Raw genomic sequence first — 15,599 nt, forward strand, 5'->3', positions numbered from 1 at the left:
ACTTAGCTACTTTCCATCAGTGCCTCACTATAACTATAACACACAGTGATGAAACAGCTGTGGTCGCAGAATGCTGTTAGATATCTCAGCTGATCTTCACCCTTCACATCCTGTAACTGACAGTGGTGGAAAGTAACTAAGTATATTTACAATTTTGAGGTATTTTTGTTACTTGAGTATCTTTATTTTACACTAATGTTACTCCATGAGAAATGTACTTTTTACCCAACTACAGTTACTGCACAGCTTTAGTTACTAGATAGATCATTAATATAAGATAAAAATCATCTAATAAATAAAGATGTATTTTTATGGATGAAGCTGCGAAACAACACTGAAGGAGAAAATAACTCAGACTGCTGAAGGACTCATCCTCCGCTTTATGCACATCTGACTGTAGTGAAAGCATGAAAATAAAAATGAAATTAAACTTTAATTCTTTTTACATGGTTCACATGTTCTTTGACATAACATTTCACCATTCTCATCCATTCATCCGTAAATTACAGTTGAATCTCCACAGTATATCCAAGTCTATATAAATAATACAGAGATGAATGATTGGTCCATCCACCATATTATAAGGCAATCTGTTAATACAATATAAGAACTAAACTTCGTAGAACAGGAATGCTGGGGTGCACCTCCACGATATTTAAAACAAACAAACAAACTTTAAACTTTAAAAATGAAGTAAAAAGGGGAAGAATAGGAGAAGAAGGACATACAGTTTAGCATTAGACAAAAGATGGTCGCACCGGTGTAACATACATGATCCATCTTTCCCATCTTTGCAAAAACACACTTTGTTGCAGTCTTATGGCAAATGTAATTCTTTCCTAAACTTTAATTCTAGTCATGAAAATGCAATAAAGGGACATTTCACAGCATTTTTCAAATGAAGACCACATCAGAAACAACTGTACGCAGACAGATCAGATCTGGACTTTATTCTCCCAGAGAGACTAAATATTATTTAAAACACAGTTTCAGATTTGTGAAACTTTTATTCTACTTGTGAAACTGCAATAAAGGGACATTTCACTGCATTTCCACAGGCATGTAACCTCTCTGTGATAATCAAGTCCAGATTTAATAAGTCTAAGTTTAGTTTTTGGTCTGGACCTGGTCTGATGTGGTCTACATGTGAAAAAAAATGCAGTGAAATGTCCCTTAATTGCATTTTCACAAAAAGAATAAAGGTTTGACACATTTGAAAGTGGATGTCAGACAGATTTGAGGCTTCACCTTAAAAATCTAACAAGCTTTCAGAGCAATAAGAGCCTCAAAAAGAGGAGGACCACTGCTCAGCAATGTAAATTACTTTCCCCTTAACTCTCCCCTTAACTGACTTAAGAGTCGCAGCTACCAAGCAGTGAATTAAGTAATTAAATTTAACCCACATTCTCCAGCTTCAACATTAAAGTGATGAACACATTAATGCATCATTTATAATCCAGTAATCTATGATGTTCAAATGAGCCACACTGCAGACACCTGAGCAGTTTTACCTTTGTACTTTTTCTTCAGTCTGAATGCAGGACTTTAACATGTAACTGAGTATTTATACTCTGTAGTATTGTTACTTGTATTAAAGTATAAAGATCTGAATTTGGGGACATGAAGGTAGCCTACAGCTTTAATGTAAAGTCACATTAAGGTCCTGGTGTGCAGCCCCCTCTGCTGCAGGTCAGTTTAAGGTAAGGACATTTTCTTCATCTTACAGTCAATATTTTTTCCCCTAAAGAAGCTTTGCAGGTATGTTCCGCTTGTAAATCTTCCTCGGACACGGACTCTTCCTCCGGCACGTAGCCTGCGTGTGAAATAACTCAAATTCACGTTTTTGGGAGTTATGCAAGAGAGGAGGGCTGTTACAGAAACATCCATGAAAGAGTTAGTGTCCTTCCAGGGAATAGATCCAGCCCACTTCAGCCCTGCAGCCTCCTCCTCCTCCTCCTCCTCCTCCTCAGTGAAGGCTGCACAGCTGGCAATTTACAGACAATAAGTCTGAGAGGAGTAATTGGCTGCTCGGTGGATCACTGCTCTGCTAATCTGACCCGGGTTTGATGGAGGAGATGATTTAACACAAGTCCCGGGATATTTCTTCATCTGTAGTCTTCGGGGTTCCGTTTGTGACCTCCTGGATCAGCAGCTCCTCCGTCTCCACTGGAACCGTTATCACCTCCTCATACTGGGACCATAAGGTAAGATGGGTCTGAGGGAGAAGTGACGAGAAGGGCAGAAGTTAAGGGTCCTTAGGAAAGAGTCCTGACGAGCTGGATTTAAACAGTAAAACTAAAAAAAACAAGCTGCGTTTAATACTCACATCCTGGAGATTAAATCACACCTCATGTGCTGTATTTTTATTTGATAACTGTGAGGCAGCATTGAGCTCTGAAGTCAAACTAAATCCAGCCTCATTCTTAAAATCTACACATTTAAAACTTTGACTTTTAGCATTGTGGATGTTGGAGGTGGAAAAATGTGAGGAATGCTGCAACAGGAAACAAAGTGTGTTCCCAAAGCCAAATATTGACTCGGAAAATCATCTATTCACAGGAAGCTCTGCTGCCAAGTGTCTGGAGTGGTGCACTGGAAGTTATTAAACTGGTACCAGTCTCTAACAAGGCTCCATCATTAAGAGTAATTAAGGGACTGTTCATTTCTTATGAGAGGGGAAGGTGGTGCAAAAATGTGGAGGCATGTCAAAAAAAATTAAGCATTGGAGAGGGACGTTTTATTTTGGCTGAGGGGAGGGGCTACACATCTAGATGGCTGTATTTTGTTTTTATTTTACTGCTATTTTTTTTTAAGAAAACCTTTAAAAATCACAAAAATTAAATTAGAAACTGTTAAAATAGAAAATATTGTTGCATTTTTACATTTCCGATGGTCCTTGAACACATCATGTGCGACAAGCAGTAATCAATCCGATTTATCGTTTACTATTTTTTACTAATACTATTACTACTATTAGTTTGAAATATTCCATAAGGCCACAACAACAAGCTACTAAATAATAGAGGCCTTTTCTTCTGGGGTCCTGCTGCCCCAGCCCCCCTTGAGATGCTTTACCTGCTCTCTGGGGGAGATGGGCGGAGTTATCTGACGTCACATGAGTCCCGAAACACACCGTATCGTTATGTCAAAATGACTAAAGCTCTCTGGTGCCCACTCAACGGCCACTAGCTACTGAGAGGACGTGGAGAGAAAGAACATGAAATCAGCAGGAAGAGGGCTTGTTAAGTTAGCTGTTAGCTGTTAGCAGGTAGCTGTTAGCAGGTAGCTGGACTGTAGGAAGCGACTGGAGGTAAATCCATGACCCTCCCTCCACAGTTTATCGGCACTAGCCAAAAATAAACCGTAACATGAGCTAGCCAGCATGACAACAAGAGACAAAAACTGAGGCTTCTTCAACTCCAGGATTTCATCTTCAACTTTTAACTTTCAAACATCAAAGGGTAAGTTTTAAAAATCTAAAAGTCATTTATGGTGGAGGGAGGGTCATGGATTTTCCTCCAGTCACTCAGAGAGGGTCAAGGAAAAATATCTGGAGCATCAGGGAGGGTAAAAAACAACAACACAGTCACACTCCCCCCCCCCCCCCCCCCCCCCAATAAGTAAAGAACAGTCCCTAATGAATAATGAATTATTTACTGCTGCTGTGTAGTTTCAGTGTAGAGAAACATTGGAGTTACAGAATCCTTCCTAAAGGTGTTTTCTGTTTGTTGATCAGTGTTTGTGATGCATGAAATGTTGAAATGTTTTTAAGTTGTTAATAATTTAATATATTTTGGTCCAGATGCTCTGCAGCTGTTTTCCAGAGGATACGTGGTGACATGGTGCATCGGTCGGGTTTTTCTTACGTCTTAAAGAGCTTGAAGGTCCAGTGTGTCAAGTTTAGGGGGATTTCGTCGTATCTAGTGGAGAGAATTGTAGATTGTTACCAGCTGGAACTTCTCCTGGTTGTTCAGGAGGTTTGTACCAGGAGCTGAGTTATCCACAGAGATCTCTTTCTTTACCAAACAAACAGACCAGCTGATTTAAACCAGTAAAAACACTGAATGAAGCAGTTTCACATTAAAAAAATTGATGCTTCTCCAATGCTGCTTTTTTTTCACATCTCCCGTCCATTCCAATAAACATAACTTTTCTAGGATGTGTAGCTCTACGATCACTGTCATCTGACTCCACACAAATGCACAGACTTATTGACTAAATGTCTATAAGCCAATCACAGTGCGCCACATCATCTAAAATGGACTGAAGTAGAGCCACGCCCCCTTTTTTAACAAGCATGGCGGACCGTGAGGCCAGGAGGAAACAGAAGGCTTGTTTCAGTCTGTTAATCAAACTGGTGAAGTACATCATTTAGTTTTTAAAGTAAAATGAGATGTTGTGTTACTTATAAATGTCAAAAAATCATGAAAGATTTACTTTAAAAGTATCCGTTCATTTTTGGCTAATGATTTATGAATGCATTTAGACGAGAAATCCACCTTTACAATATTTTTGTGTGTGTTTGGAACATGACTGGGTTCAAAATGGGTTTCGATGCAGACGTTCAGGTGCTGAATTATCCTCAGAGGTCTCTTCCTCTCCAAAACAAATACATCGTGAACACATGAACGTGATATGTCAAGAACAGCTTCAGGGAATTTCTTCAAATTTGGCACAAACATCCACCTGGACTCAAAATGAACTGTTTAGAATTTGATGGTCAAATGTCAAAGGTCAGTGTGACCTCACAAAACATGTTTTTGTCCATAACTGAAGAATTCATTCACTAATTCTGACAAAATTTCACACAAATGACTGACAGGATAAAATAATGAAGGTCAAAAGGTCAAAGGTCAGCTTGACTGTGACATCATCATGTTTTAACGTCATATCTCAGGAACAGAAGGGGAGACATTTGGTCAGATACTGAATTGGTGACTCTAATCTTGAAACTGTGCTGTTTTTGCAACCTGACGGGTTCACATATGACTCTGAGGCATCCTTTAAGCCAAAACATCTTTTCCGAACTATAACCAGGTGAGTTTTGTGTCAAAACATAACCTTGTGTTAATCACATTGATGAAACGTCAAAAACGTAAAGTCAAATGTAATACGTCCGTGGTTTGTAGAAACCTACAATCTACAATCAAACCAAAATCTAACTGCAACATGACGCAGACGTGACCTGTCCAGGGTGAACCCCACCTCTCACCCAGTGTCAGCTGGGATAGGCTCCACCCCCTATGACCCCAAACAGGATAAGCAGTTATGGCAAAAAAGAAAAGTTGCTATTAATATTTGTCTGTCAATCTGCTCATTGATTAATTGACTTCTTGTTTCAGCAAAGCTCTAATTCTAGTTTTCTGAAACCTGTTTGTCTCTGGTCTCTAACGCAGTTCGTTCCGTCCTCCGCCTCCTCCCTCTGATGTGGTTTGTGCCCATGGTGACTACTTTAGGTATAAAGTTCCTCTGAGGTCAAACACATCACAGTGAGGCAGGAAAACATTTCCAGTTGCTCAGAGAGCTTTCACTTACTTCAGTCTACAAAGCAGCGCCGTGAGGTTCAGACCTCTGTGAGTGATTATCGGGCAGATTCATGTTGTTTGTCTGTGTGTGTTTTGGTGGGAATGTGTGTGTGTGTGTGTGTGTGTGTGTGTGAGTGATGACCAAACTGTTGTGTGTGTTGAAGCAAAGAGTCGCCGTGCTGATCTGGAGAACTGTTGCTGCTGCTGGGTGATTAGAGCCTTTCACGCGACCTGATCCATGAGCACATTGGTATGATGGGTCTCTGCTTCAGTGAGGGGCGACAGAGGAGGAACAGTTCTGTGTGTGTGTGTGTGTGTGTGTGTGTGTGTGTGGGAGCGAGACAGAGGGAGTTGGTTTGCGTAAGAGCTGGACTGATGCACGAGTGTTTGCCTTTTTTATTAAAGTCAAATAGTTGTCATGTGTGGCCTGATGTGACGGAGCTTCTGTTATACAAACTGTAAAATCATGAAATATTCTTTTATATTCTGTAGAAAACATATTTAATTAATGACCCACTTATTGTTTGTGTTGATTGGTTCTTTAAAGGCCTCAGTTCTCTTTCCACTGAATGGTTACAGGATAAGTACAGCTCATTTAATTTGGGTCTTATTGTCATAGTTTTGGCCAACTCTATCATCTCTATCAGTTATGAAAACACTATACTCACCATAGTAACTGCTGTGAACATGGTGTCTTTGCCGACCATAAGACACTCTACAGGTCAGGGGTCTCATTAATAAACACTGCGTACCCACCAAACGCGGCCTGAAAGAGGCGTTCGCCACTTCCCACGCTAAAGTTATGATCTATAAAAACAGACTTGATAAGAGAAACTTTGACCCATGCTTGGAGACAGGAAATTTGTGACGCAGATGATGAGGTGGAGCCTGCTTGTAGAAATTGTCAAATATTTCTTGGTGCACGCCATTTTTTCTTTTGTTTGAAAGTATATTTTTAGTATGGATCCTGCGCACTGTTTTATAAAGGAGACCCCAGGTGATCAGACAGCTTTTCAACAGTTCAGTCAGATTATTTAAACCACTTTATTTGGAGGTGCGACTGGAAGTTAGTGGACTCGACATGTTCAGAGGACGACTGTGTCTGTGAAGATAACAGGAAGTGTGTAAACTGTGGTGGATGTTTACAAAAGACTGTCCGGGTTAAAATAATATTATAGCTACTGGTGGTTTTTACTCAGTCGTCCACAGAGAGGAGACGTGCACGTGTTGCTTTCAGTCGAAATGGAGGAGGGCTGATAAAAATGTAGGATTCTATATTTGTTTGCGTCCTCGTCTATTTGCTGCAGGAGAAATCGTTCTCACTGCCTGCAGAGTCACAAAGTTCTTCCTCTGTGATTGTTGAACATTTGCGTCGACACAGCTGCTGTTCTTTGAGGCACAAACACCAAACCAGAATCATCTGATCAGGTCTCTGTGTCCAGTTTGGTTTTGGGCCTTCAAATTAAAGTGTGAGTCCATGATTATTATATTATACAGCAAAGAACCCCAGGCATTTGGTGGTCTGACCGTCTGTTCATCCATCTGTCCCATTCTCGTGAACAATGTTTCTAGAACACCAGAGGGAAATTTCTTAACATTTGGCACAAACGTCCACCTGGATGCAACAATGACCTGATTAGATTTTGGAAGTCATAGGTCAAAGGTCAAGATCATTGCAACCTTGTCTGTCTCATTCTTGTTAGTCTCGCTCACCAGACCTTTCTCAAGAAAGGAAAGGTCTGGCTGCGCCGACTCTCACTTTAAGATTGGAGAAAAAAACGCCCCGGCTGCTTGTATTTCTTTCAACCAATCACAATCGTTCTGGGCGGTGCCACAGCAACGGTGTGCTTGCAAAAATATTGCCGGGGGGAAACAGGTTTTGGTGTAACACGCCCACAAAAATATCACCTACAGGACGCGAACCATGGCAGAAAAATGGCTACATCCCCGCAAGATCAAACACCGCAAAAGTTAGTAAAGGACGTGTTGAAAACTGCAACCAGAGATATTATCCAATATCTCTGCTGCTACACAACCGGAGGTGGTAGGGCGGGACTTCAGCGGGTGGCTCGTTCCGCCCAATGAGAGGCTGATCTATGCAGCGAACTTCCGCCCACTCAGACTACATTCTTGTGAACATGATATACTGTATGAAGAACATCTTGAAGGAGTCTTTCAAATGTGGCACAAACGTTCACTTGGACTCAACGACAAATTGATTAGATTTTGGTGGTCAAAGGTCACTGTGACCTTGCATCCATCTCATTCTCATGAACAAAATATCTCAAAAACACTATGAGGGAATGTCTTTGAAGTTGGCACTAACATCCATGGGATTTTGGAGGTCAGAGGTCAAAAATAAAGGTCACTGTGACCTCACTGTTTTTTATCCTTGTTAATGCAACATGTCAAGAACACCCTGAGGGATTTTTTTTTAATTTGGCACAAACAGTCTCTTGGACTCAACAATGAATGGATTGAAGTTTGGTAGTCAAAGATCAAGGTTAATGTGACCTTACATCAGTCTCATTTTCATGAACACAATATGTCAAGAACACCTTGAAGGAATTTCCTCAGATTTGGCACAAACATCCACTTGGACTCAACAATGAACTGATTAGAATTTTTGTGGTCAAAGGTCAAGGTCACCATGACCTTACATGACCAAACATGTTTTTGTCCATAACTGAAGAATTCATTCTCTAATTCTGACCAAACTTGACACAAATGTCTAACAGGATAAAATAATGAAGGTCAAAAGGTCAAAGGTCAGCTTGACTGTGACATCATCATGTTTTAACGTCATATCTCAGGAACAGAAGGGGAGACATTTGGTCAGATACTGAATTGGTGACTCTAATCTTGAAACTGTGCTGATTGTATAGATCTTCTGTGTGTGAAGCATCCATGTTTTCACTGACATGGATGGAGACTGTCAGAGACACTGGACTGGTGGGCGGAGTCATACAACCACAGGGTGGTAATTCTAGTTTCTCTAAGAGTCTAAATGCCCTTTTTTTTTTAAATGTATGTCCGGCCAGGACTGAGCTCCATTTTGGGACGTTGTTAAGTACCATCTTGCTATATCAGAGGGAGGACTCTGAGCAGCCTAAGTTCTCATTTGTTGCCCCTCAAATGTCCCTCCAGTCTGCCCAAACACACATCTGGAGGCGCTCTGGTCAGCGCTGGTGCCCCTTAAATGATACTCTGAATGTACGGTACTTTATAAATAGCTGTAGTGAAAAACAACAGAGGAAAATACGTTCAGTAGCATATGGAAACCAGAGTTGATGTAATGGTGTAGAGTTGCTCCAGCAGTTTGATTTAAACCATCTGCGTGGTGTTTACTCGACTCAGATGTGGAGAAGATTAACAGAGAGCATTTAGAAATGTGTTTGCCTCAGTGGCCACAGGATCAGGCTGAACACAGAGGTTACACGCATGTTTATATTCATTAAATTAACAGCTGAACTTTCACACAATCTTTGTCCACGTTAATATTCACTCATATCTTGATACAAGTCACGGTTTCCCCACGGAGCACCAGTGCTCTCTGAAACCTTCCTGTGCAGCCCTGCTCGGGGCTGAACGCTAACAGAGGCCTGCTATTGAGAAGTTGACAGCTACGCTCCGAAGCTTTTAGCGAGCGGGGGGTTGTTCCTCCAGAGACACAGATACAGTAGTGTGATGTGTTTGTACAGAAACCACAAACTTAAGGTGCCCTTTCCAAAACATGTCTGAGACTGACTGCGTCGTCTGAGTCTGATTTCACAGTGTGCTGAAGGACACACACGTTCACACTGAGCTTCAGTCAGCAGCAGGGCTTTAAAGACATAACTGAAGCCATGTGGAGCCACATGTATCTTAAAGCTTTCTGAAAGATTTCAGCCGTCATCATATTCAGGTTTTATATTACTGGGAAGATATGTTGAAGTCGGACATATTTAAATCTCTCCTGTCACACTGTCCTGTGCAAATTATTCCCTCAAGCACAATTTGAATTGTATAAAATTAGGCTAAAATAACATTTCCACATGTCTTAACCTAGATTTCAATTTAAAAATGGTATAAATCTGCATGTGCAGCTGGTAGGAGGCCCCGGGGCAGACCCAGAACACACTGGAGGGATTACATATCAGCCTCGGGGGCCCCCAGCAGGAGCTGGAAAGCATCACTGGGGAGGGTGTGATTATATGATGCCATTATATAGCCTTCCTAACGATTGTTTTTAAACTCAGTGAACACAGATAATGTTTGATTGGAATTTCTCCCATTTGTCAGGAAACTGAAAACCTGATCATATTGTTGATGTTGGAGATCAAGAGTGAGGGGAGAGAATGAGGGACGGAATATACAAAAGATACCCAGAAAGAATTAAACCAAACTTCAACATTGTGGGAAATATAATTGCTAACTTATTCAGAATCAGATGAGTCTGTCCATCCCATTCTTGTAACCGTGATAGAACGCCTTGAGGGAATTTCTTCAAATTTGGCACAAACATCCACTTTGATTCAAGGATGACGTGATAAGAATTTGATGGTCAAAGGTCAACGTAACCTTGTTTGTCTAATTTTCGTGGACACAATATCTTAAGAACACCTTTAGGGCCTTTTTCTTTTTTCAAATTTCACACAAACATCCAACTGGACTCAGTGATGAACTGATTAGAATTTGGTCGTCAGATATCTTGGTCACTGTGACCCCGTCTGTCTCATTCTTGTGATGAGTCCATCTGTCCGTCCCATTCTTGTAAATGCAGTATCTCGAGAACGCCTCGAGGGAATTTCTTTAAATTTGGCACTAACATCCACTTTGAGTCAAGGATGAACTGATAACAATTTGGTGGACAATGGTCAGTGTGACCTTGTTCGTCTCATTTTCATGAACACAAAAATGAGACAAACAAAGTCACATTGACCATGATCACTTGGACTCAGCAATGAGATGATTAGACTTTGGTGGTCACAAGTCAAGGTCAAAGTGACCTCAGCCATGTCATTCTCATAAACACAATATTTCAAGGATGCCTTGGGCTTGTTTGTCTCATTCTTGTGAAACTGATATCTCAAGAACACCCTGAGGTAGTAACATTTGGCACAAACAAGAACACCGAAAGGGAATTACTTCAAGTTTGGCACAAATGTCAAATGCAATATGTCAAGAACACCTTTTTCAGATTTGGCACACACATTTTCAAGATCAAGGTCAGTGTGACCTTACATTTGTCTCATTCTTGAGAATGTGATATCCCAAAAAGGCCTTGAGGGATTTCTTCAAATTTGGCACAAACGTCTATTTGGACTCAACAATGAACTGATAGAATTTGGAGGTCAAAAGTCAGTGTGACCTCATGGTTTTGACCATAACTCAAGATTTCATACACTAATCATGTGGAAAGCTTGGCACAAATGTCTAACAGGATAAAAGAATGAAGTGATGACATTTTATAATCAAAAGGTCAAAGGTCAGCTCCACTGTGACATCATCATGTTTTAACGTCATATCTCAGGAACAGAAGGGGAGACATTTGGTCAGATACTGAATTGGTGACAGCAGACTTTGCTCCTCGTTGCCCACCTTTTAAAACTCAAAATATCCACTTGCATGTTTCTGATATTCAGTGTTTTGATTTATAGAAAAGCCGAAATGTGTCCTCAGATTGGTCTTGACGTTTTCTTTTCCTTTTCTTCATGTGCAGCTGAAATCATGCAGAAGTCCAGATGCACGTTAGCGTTCAGCTTCCTGTTGTTGTGGTTACCTTACTGTCTGGCCCAGACCACACCGTCAAACCGAGCCACCCGGATGCCCACACGAGCAGCCACGCCGTCACCCACACGAGCAGCCACGCTGTCACCCACACGAGCAGCCACGCCGTCACCCACACCGTCCCCGTCCCCCCAGGCCCAGACCGAGCGGCTAAAGGTCAGACTGTCTGGATACCCCCGAAAACACAATGAGGGTCGGATAGAGCTTTTCTACAAGGGAGAGTGGGGGACCATCTGTGACGATGACTTCTCCATATCTAACGCCAACGTGCTCTGTCGCCAACTGGGCTTCGTCTCAGCCACGGGATGGACACACAGCGCCAAATACGGCAAGGGACAAGGTAAGAGGGACCTCAGGCAGGTTTAAGACACTGTGTGCTCTGCCATGTAGAAATGTATGGTGAGTGTATTTAAATGACATAAAGAATTTTGCTTGTTAAAGTCATATTTCCAGCTTTAGTTGACAGTTTTCACCTCTCCTGTGATCCAAGTAGGTCAAAACAAATCTAAAAAAATCATACTTTAATTTTGAAAAACTGTGGGGAGCTTGCTGCTGTGAGTTCCCAGAACACCAGTGTCACTTCCAGGCCTGGACTGATTGCCTCTGCAGGCCTGGGAGTGTGCTGGAGCCACACTGACAGTCTGCTGCCTGCACAGGGAAAATCTGGCTGGACAACGTGCTGTGTAACGGAGGTGAGAAGAGCATCGAGCTCTGCAAGTCTCGCGGCTGGGGAAACAGTGACTGCACTCATGACGAGGACGCCGGAGTCGTGTGCAAAGACGAGAGGATTCCTGGCTTTGTGGACTCAAACGTGATTGACGTAAGTTGCTAAATTTCATTTAAAGAGATGTTGTAATTTTGTTGCAGTGAAAACGCTGCTCATTAAGAAGCTGTTATGAGCTCATAAACTCAGCTGTTGTGTTTACAGTCCTGCTGCTCCACAGCCTATAGACTATAAGACTGAACACACATGGAGGACACTCAGAGCCTCAGAGCTGCTCCACCTGAAGCTGACACACACATGGTGCTGATTATCTCTGCTCTCTGTGTCTCTACCTTTAAAACAGAAGCTACAGTTTATCATCCTGAGGTGACGTCATGTGTGAAGAGCTTCCTCAGTATCCCTGACATACCTTTCCTAACAGAGCAGCATCAGCTCCTTTGACTGTTTGTGTGGTTGTGGAGAAGCGCAGGGTCGTGACCTCAGGGTCACTGGTTCAGGTGTGAAATTCTGCTGTTGTGTTGTCGTCCTTTCCTTCAGCACCAACTCTCAACTAAGCTGGGCACACACTGTACGATTTGAGACAGTTTCAGGAACCCAGCCATCCATTTTCATCCACTTATCCGGGGCCGGGTCTTGAGGGCAGCAGGCTAAGAAAGCACCCCATCCATCCCTCTCCCCAGCAACACTTTCCAGCTCCTCCTGGAGGACCCCGAGGCGTTCCCAGGTCAGATGAGATACCTAATCCCTCCAGTGTGTTCTGGGTCTGCCCCGGGGCCTCCTACCAGTGGGACCTGCCTGGAACACAAGAGGATCCTGTCCTACTTTTTTGCCCTTGAATGAGGAGGAACTTGACTCCACCTACACCAGTGGAATCATTCACTGCCTGTGGAGTTATTCAGAGAGTGTTTGTGTTCATGTACTCTCAGGTGGGACCGATGGCTGAATGAATGTGAAGTGTGTACTGAGGAGATCAAGTATTCTCAGTTAAACTCTGCCTGGATAAATAAAGATTTAACACGGAGGGAAGTTTTGAATCTCGCTCTGAGAAAACACAGTCGGGTGGGACGTTGGCTGAGCTGCTTCCAGCTGCTCATCATTTTTTCATCTGTCCTCTTTGATGTCCGTTTGTATAACCGACCGGTCCGAGGTGAACAAGGTTAGACCGGGGGACTCGTCTCACTGGACGAGGTGTCTCTGTTACAGAGAGGGACCCACAGCCACAACTACTCTCCCTCTTTCTCACTGTCTGCTGCTGCGAGTCAGTCCAATGTGACGTCCAGACTTCAATCTGTGACCACAAGCCAGATTTTTTTTTTTCCAAATAAACCACAGCGGAAGTGACTCATTGCAGAGCTGGCAATCAGAGATAATCACGTTCACCACTTATGAGCTGTTGAGACTTAAAGTTACTGTCTGTAACAGCTGTGAGTCACCGTTCAGTCTGGTCCCCTCATTCAGGAGACTTAAAGAGACGGGCTCAAGTGAATACACGTCTGTGGGCTTGATTCATTTCCTGCAAACTAAATGCTCCCAACTTTATTAAAAAGATTTATTTAAAGATTTAAGTGCAGTAATGGAACTTAAGTTTTTTTATGACACCTGTGCTGTGTTTTCAACCCACTGCTGACACATTTTACACACATGATCAGTTAATTCTTCATTGATAAACAGATACAGATTCTGAGTTTGGAAGCAAATTAATTTAAATTGTCCTCATCTTCTCCAATCAGGCTCATGTCAATGAGAACAAGATAGAGGAGGTGCGACTCCGGCCCGTGGTCACCATGTCCAGGAAGAAGCTGCCTGTGACGGAGGGCGTGGTGGAGGTGAGGTACAAAGACGGCTGGGCGCAGATCTGTGACCTGGGATGGACGATCAAAAACACACGTGTGGTCTGCGGCATGCTGGGATTCCCTCATGAGAGGAAGGTCAACAAGAACTTCTACAAGTAAGTGAAGTGCTCGACTTCAACCATCAACCACCGGGGTGGCTGTGGCTCAGGAGGTAGTGTGGGTTGTCCACCAATCAGAAGATCTGCAGTTCAGTCCCCAGCTCCTCCTGTGCGCATGCCGAAATATCCTTGGGCTCCCAATAGCTTGGAGCGCATGTAAATATTCAAACTAAGCAGTAGGTGGGACCTCATATGGTAGCCTTTGCCACCAGTGTATGAATGAGTGAATGTGACAAGTGGTGTAAAAGCGCTTAGAGTGGTTTGAAAGAGAAAGTCAATTTCCTAAAACCTGATTGTGGTTCATGTGTTTAAAGCTGAGACATAACAACTTACAAATGAAAATCTGAGCTTCAGGACCCAGATATCATAAAAGTTTATCAGTTTATATTCCCTCATTTAATGAAAACAGACTGTAGCTCATTTTCATGGTTACTTAAAGGTATAGTTTGTGTTCGGGCTCCAGACCTTGACTATTAAGTCACATTTTGTAACCATGGAGCACCAGTGCAGCTTGCAAATGTTACTGATAAATGAATGGGAGGATTATTAGTTTGTTTCTCACTCACAGTGAAGAAATCATCAAGTTTAATGGTGCCACTGTTGCAGTTGAACTTTTAACAGGTTTAACGATAGTGTCGGTGTGTGTTTTTAAATCTGGCTGTGACTATTTACTCACATTTTGTGACCATGGAGCACCGGTGTGACATACAAATACTAATAATAAATAAACGAGAGACATGTCAGTTTGTTTCTTGGTCACAGTAAAGAAATCATCAAGTTTAATGTTGCCTCTGTTACAGTTTAACTTTAAACAAGTTTAATGATAGTGTGAGCAGGTGAGGTGTGTGTTTTTGTATCTGCAGGTCTACAGGCTGCAAACCTTTAGTCACATTTTGTGACCATGGAACACCAGTGTGACATGCAAATACTAATAATAAATGAACGAGAGATGTGTCAGTTTGTTTCAGGGTCACAGTGAATAAATCCTCACGTTTAACAGTGCAGTTGTAACAGTTTAACTTGCTGCTAACTGCTAACAGCTAACTGTTGACCGGAAGCTTCAAATTCACAACAAAAACATCAACATGTAAGATGAGCCAGGTGCTTCAAAAGTAAAATCACCAGTGGTTTGATTTATTTAAATATAACAATACTATATTTAGCATTATTATAACAGTATTTAATTTGATTTTTTGAGTTGTATTTTAGTGGGCTACAACAGTTTAGAGTAGATTTCTAAATGCCGAGGTATATATTGTTTATTATCATGGAGCCTTAAAATATCGCAATATAATTTATAGGCAATATATCACTCAGCCCTAACTGATACCACTCTCATGTCTGTACAGTAGATATGAAGCACACAGCTAGCAGCTGGTTAGCTTAGCTTAAAGACTGGAAACAGCAAATGACGCCCCCTGTGAAAACTCACTGTGACCTTCTTCTTTGTGTTTTGTACGATTTTAAACAAACAAAATATAAAGTATGAATTAGTGAGTTAAAAAGGTGCCTATAGGCGTATTTTGTTATCGTAACTGGACAGAGCCAGGCCAGGCTCTCTTTATGTTAAGCTAAGCTAAGCAGCTGCTTCATGTTGAACAGATATGAGAGTGGAGTTAATCTGCTCATC

At 42.0% G+C, this 15,599-nt stretch overlaps 1 protein-coding gene across 2 annotated transcripts in view; it reads left to right on the forward strand.

Annotated features, from left to right (window-relative positions):
- The first annotated feature begins 1,965 nt into the window (after nucleotides 1–1,965).
- loxl3b (lysyl oxidase-like 3b) overlaps nucleotides 1,966–15,599 on the forward strand; it is a 38,140-nt gene continuing 24,506 nt past the window's right edge. The window contains exons 1-4 of one of the 2 annotated variants that reach the window (XM_033642379.2): nucleotides 1,966–2,204; nucleotides 11,227–11,634; nucleotides 11,951–12,114; nucleotides 13,749–13,966. In XM_033642379.2, the coding sequence (XP_033498270.1) occupies nucleotides 11,235–11,634; nucleotides 11,951–12,114; nucleotides 13,749–13,966 (782 nt within the window). In that variant the 5' untranslated portion in view covers nucleotides 1,966–2,204; nucleotides 11,227–11,234. The remainder of the gene's footprint in view (nucleotides 2,205–11,226; nucleotides 11,635–11,950; nucleotides 12,115–13,748; nucleotides 13,967–15,599) is intronic. The other variant, XM_078175375.1, reaches the window with a different exon arrangement.

Source organism: Epinephelus lanceolatus, chromosome 15 (assembly GCF_041903045.1).
Source record: "Epinephelus lanceolatus isolate andai-2023 chromosome 15, ASM4190304v1, whole genome shotgun sequence".
Lineage (NCBI taxonomy): Eukaryota > Metazoa > Chordata > Actinopteri > Perciformes > Serranidae > Epinephelus > Epinephelus lanceolatus.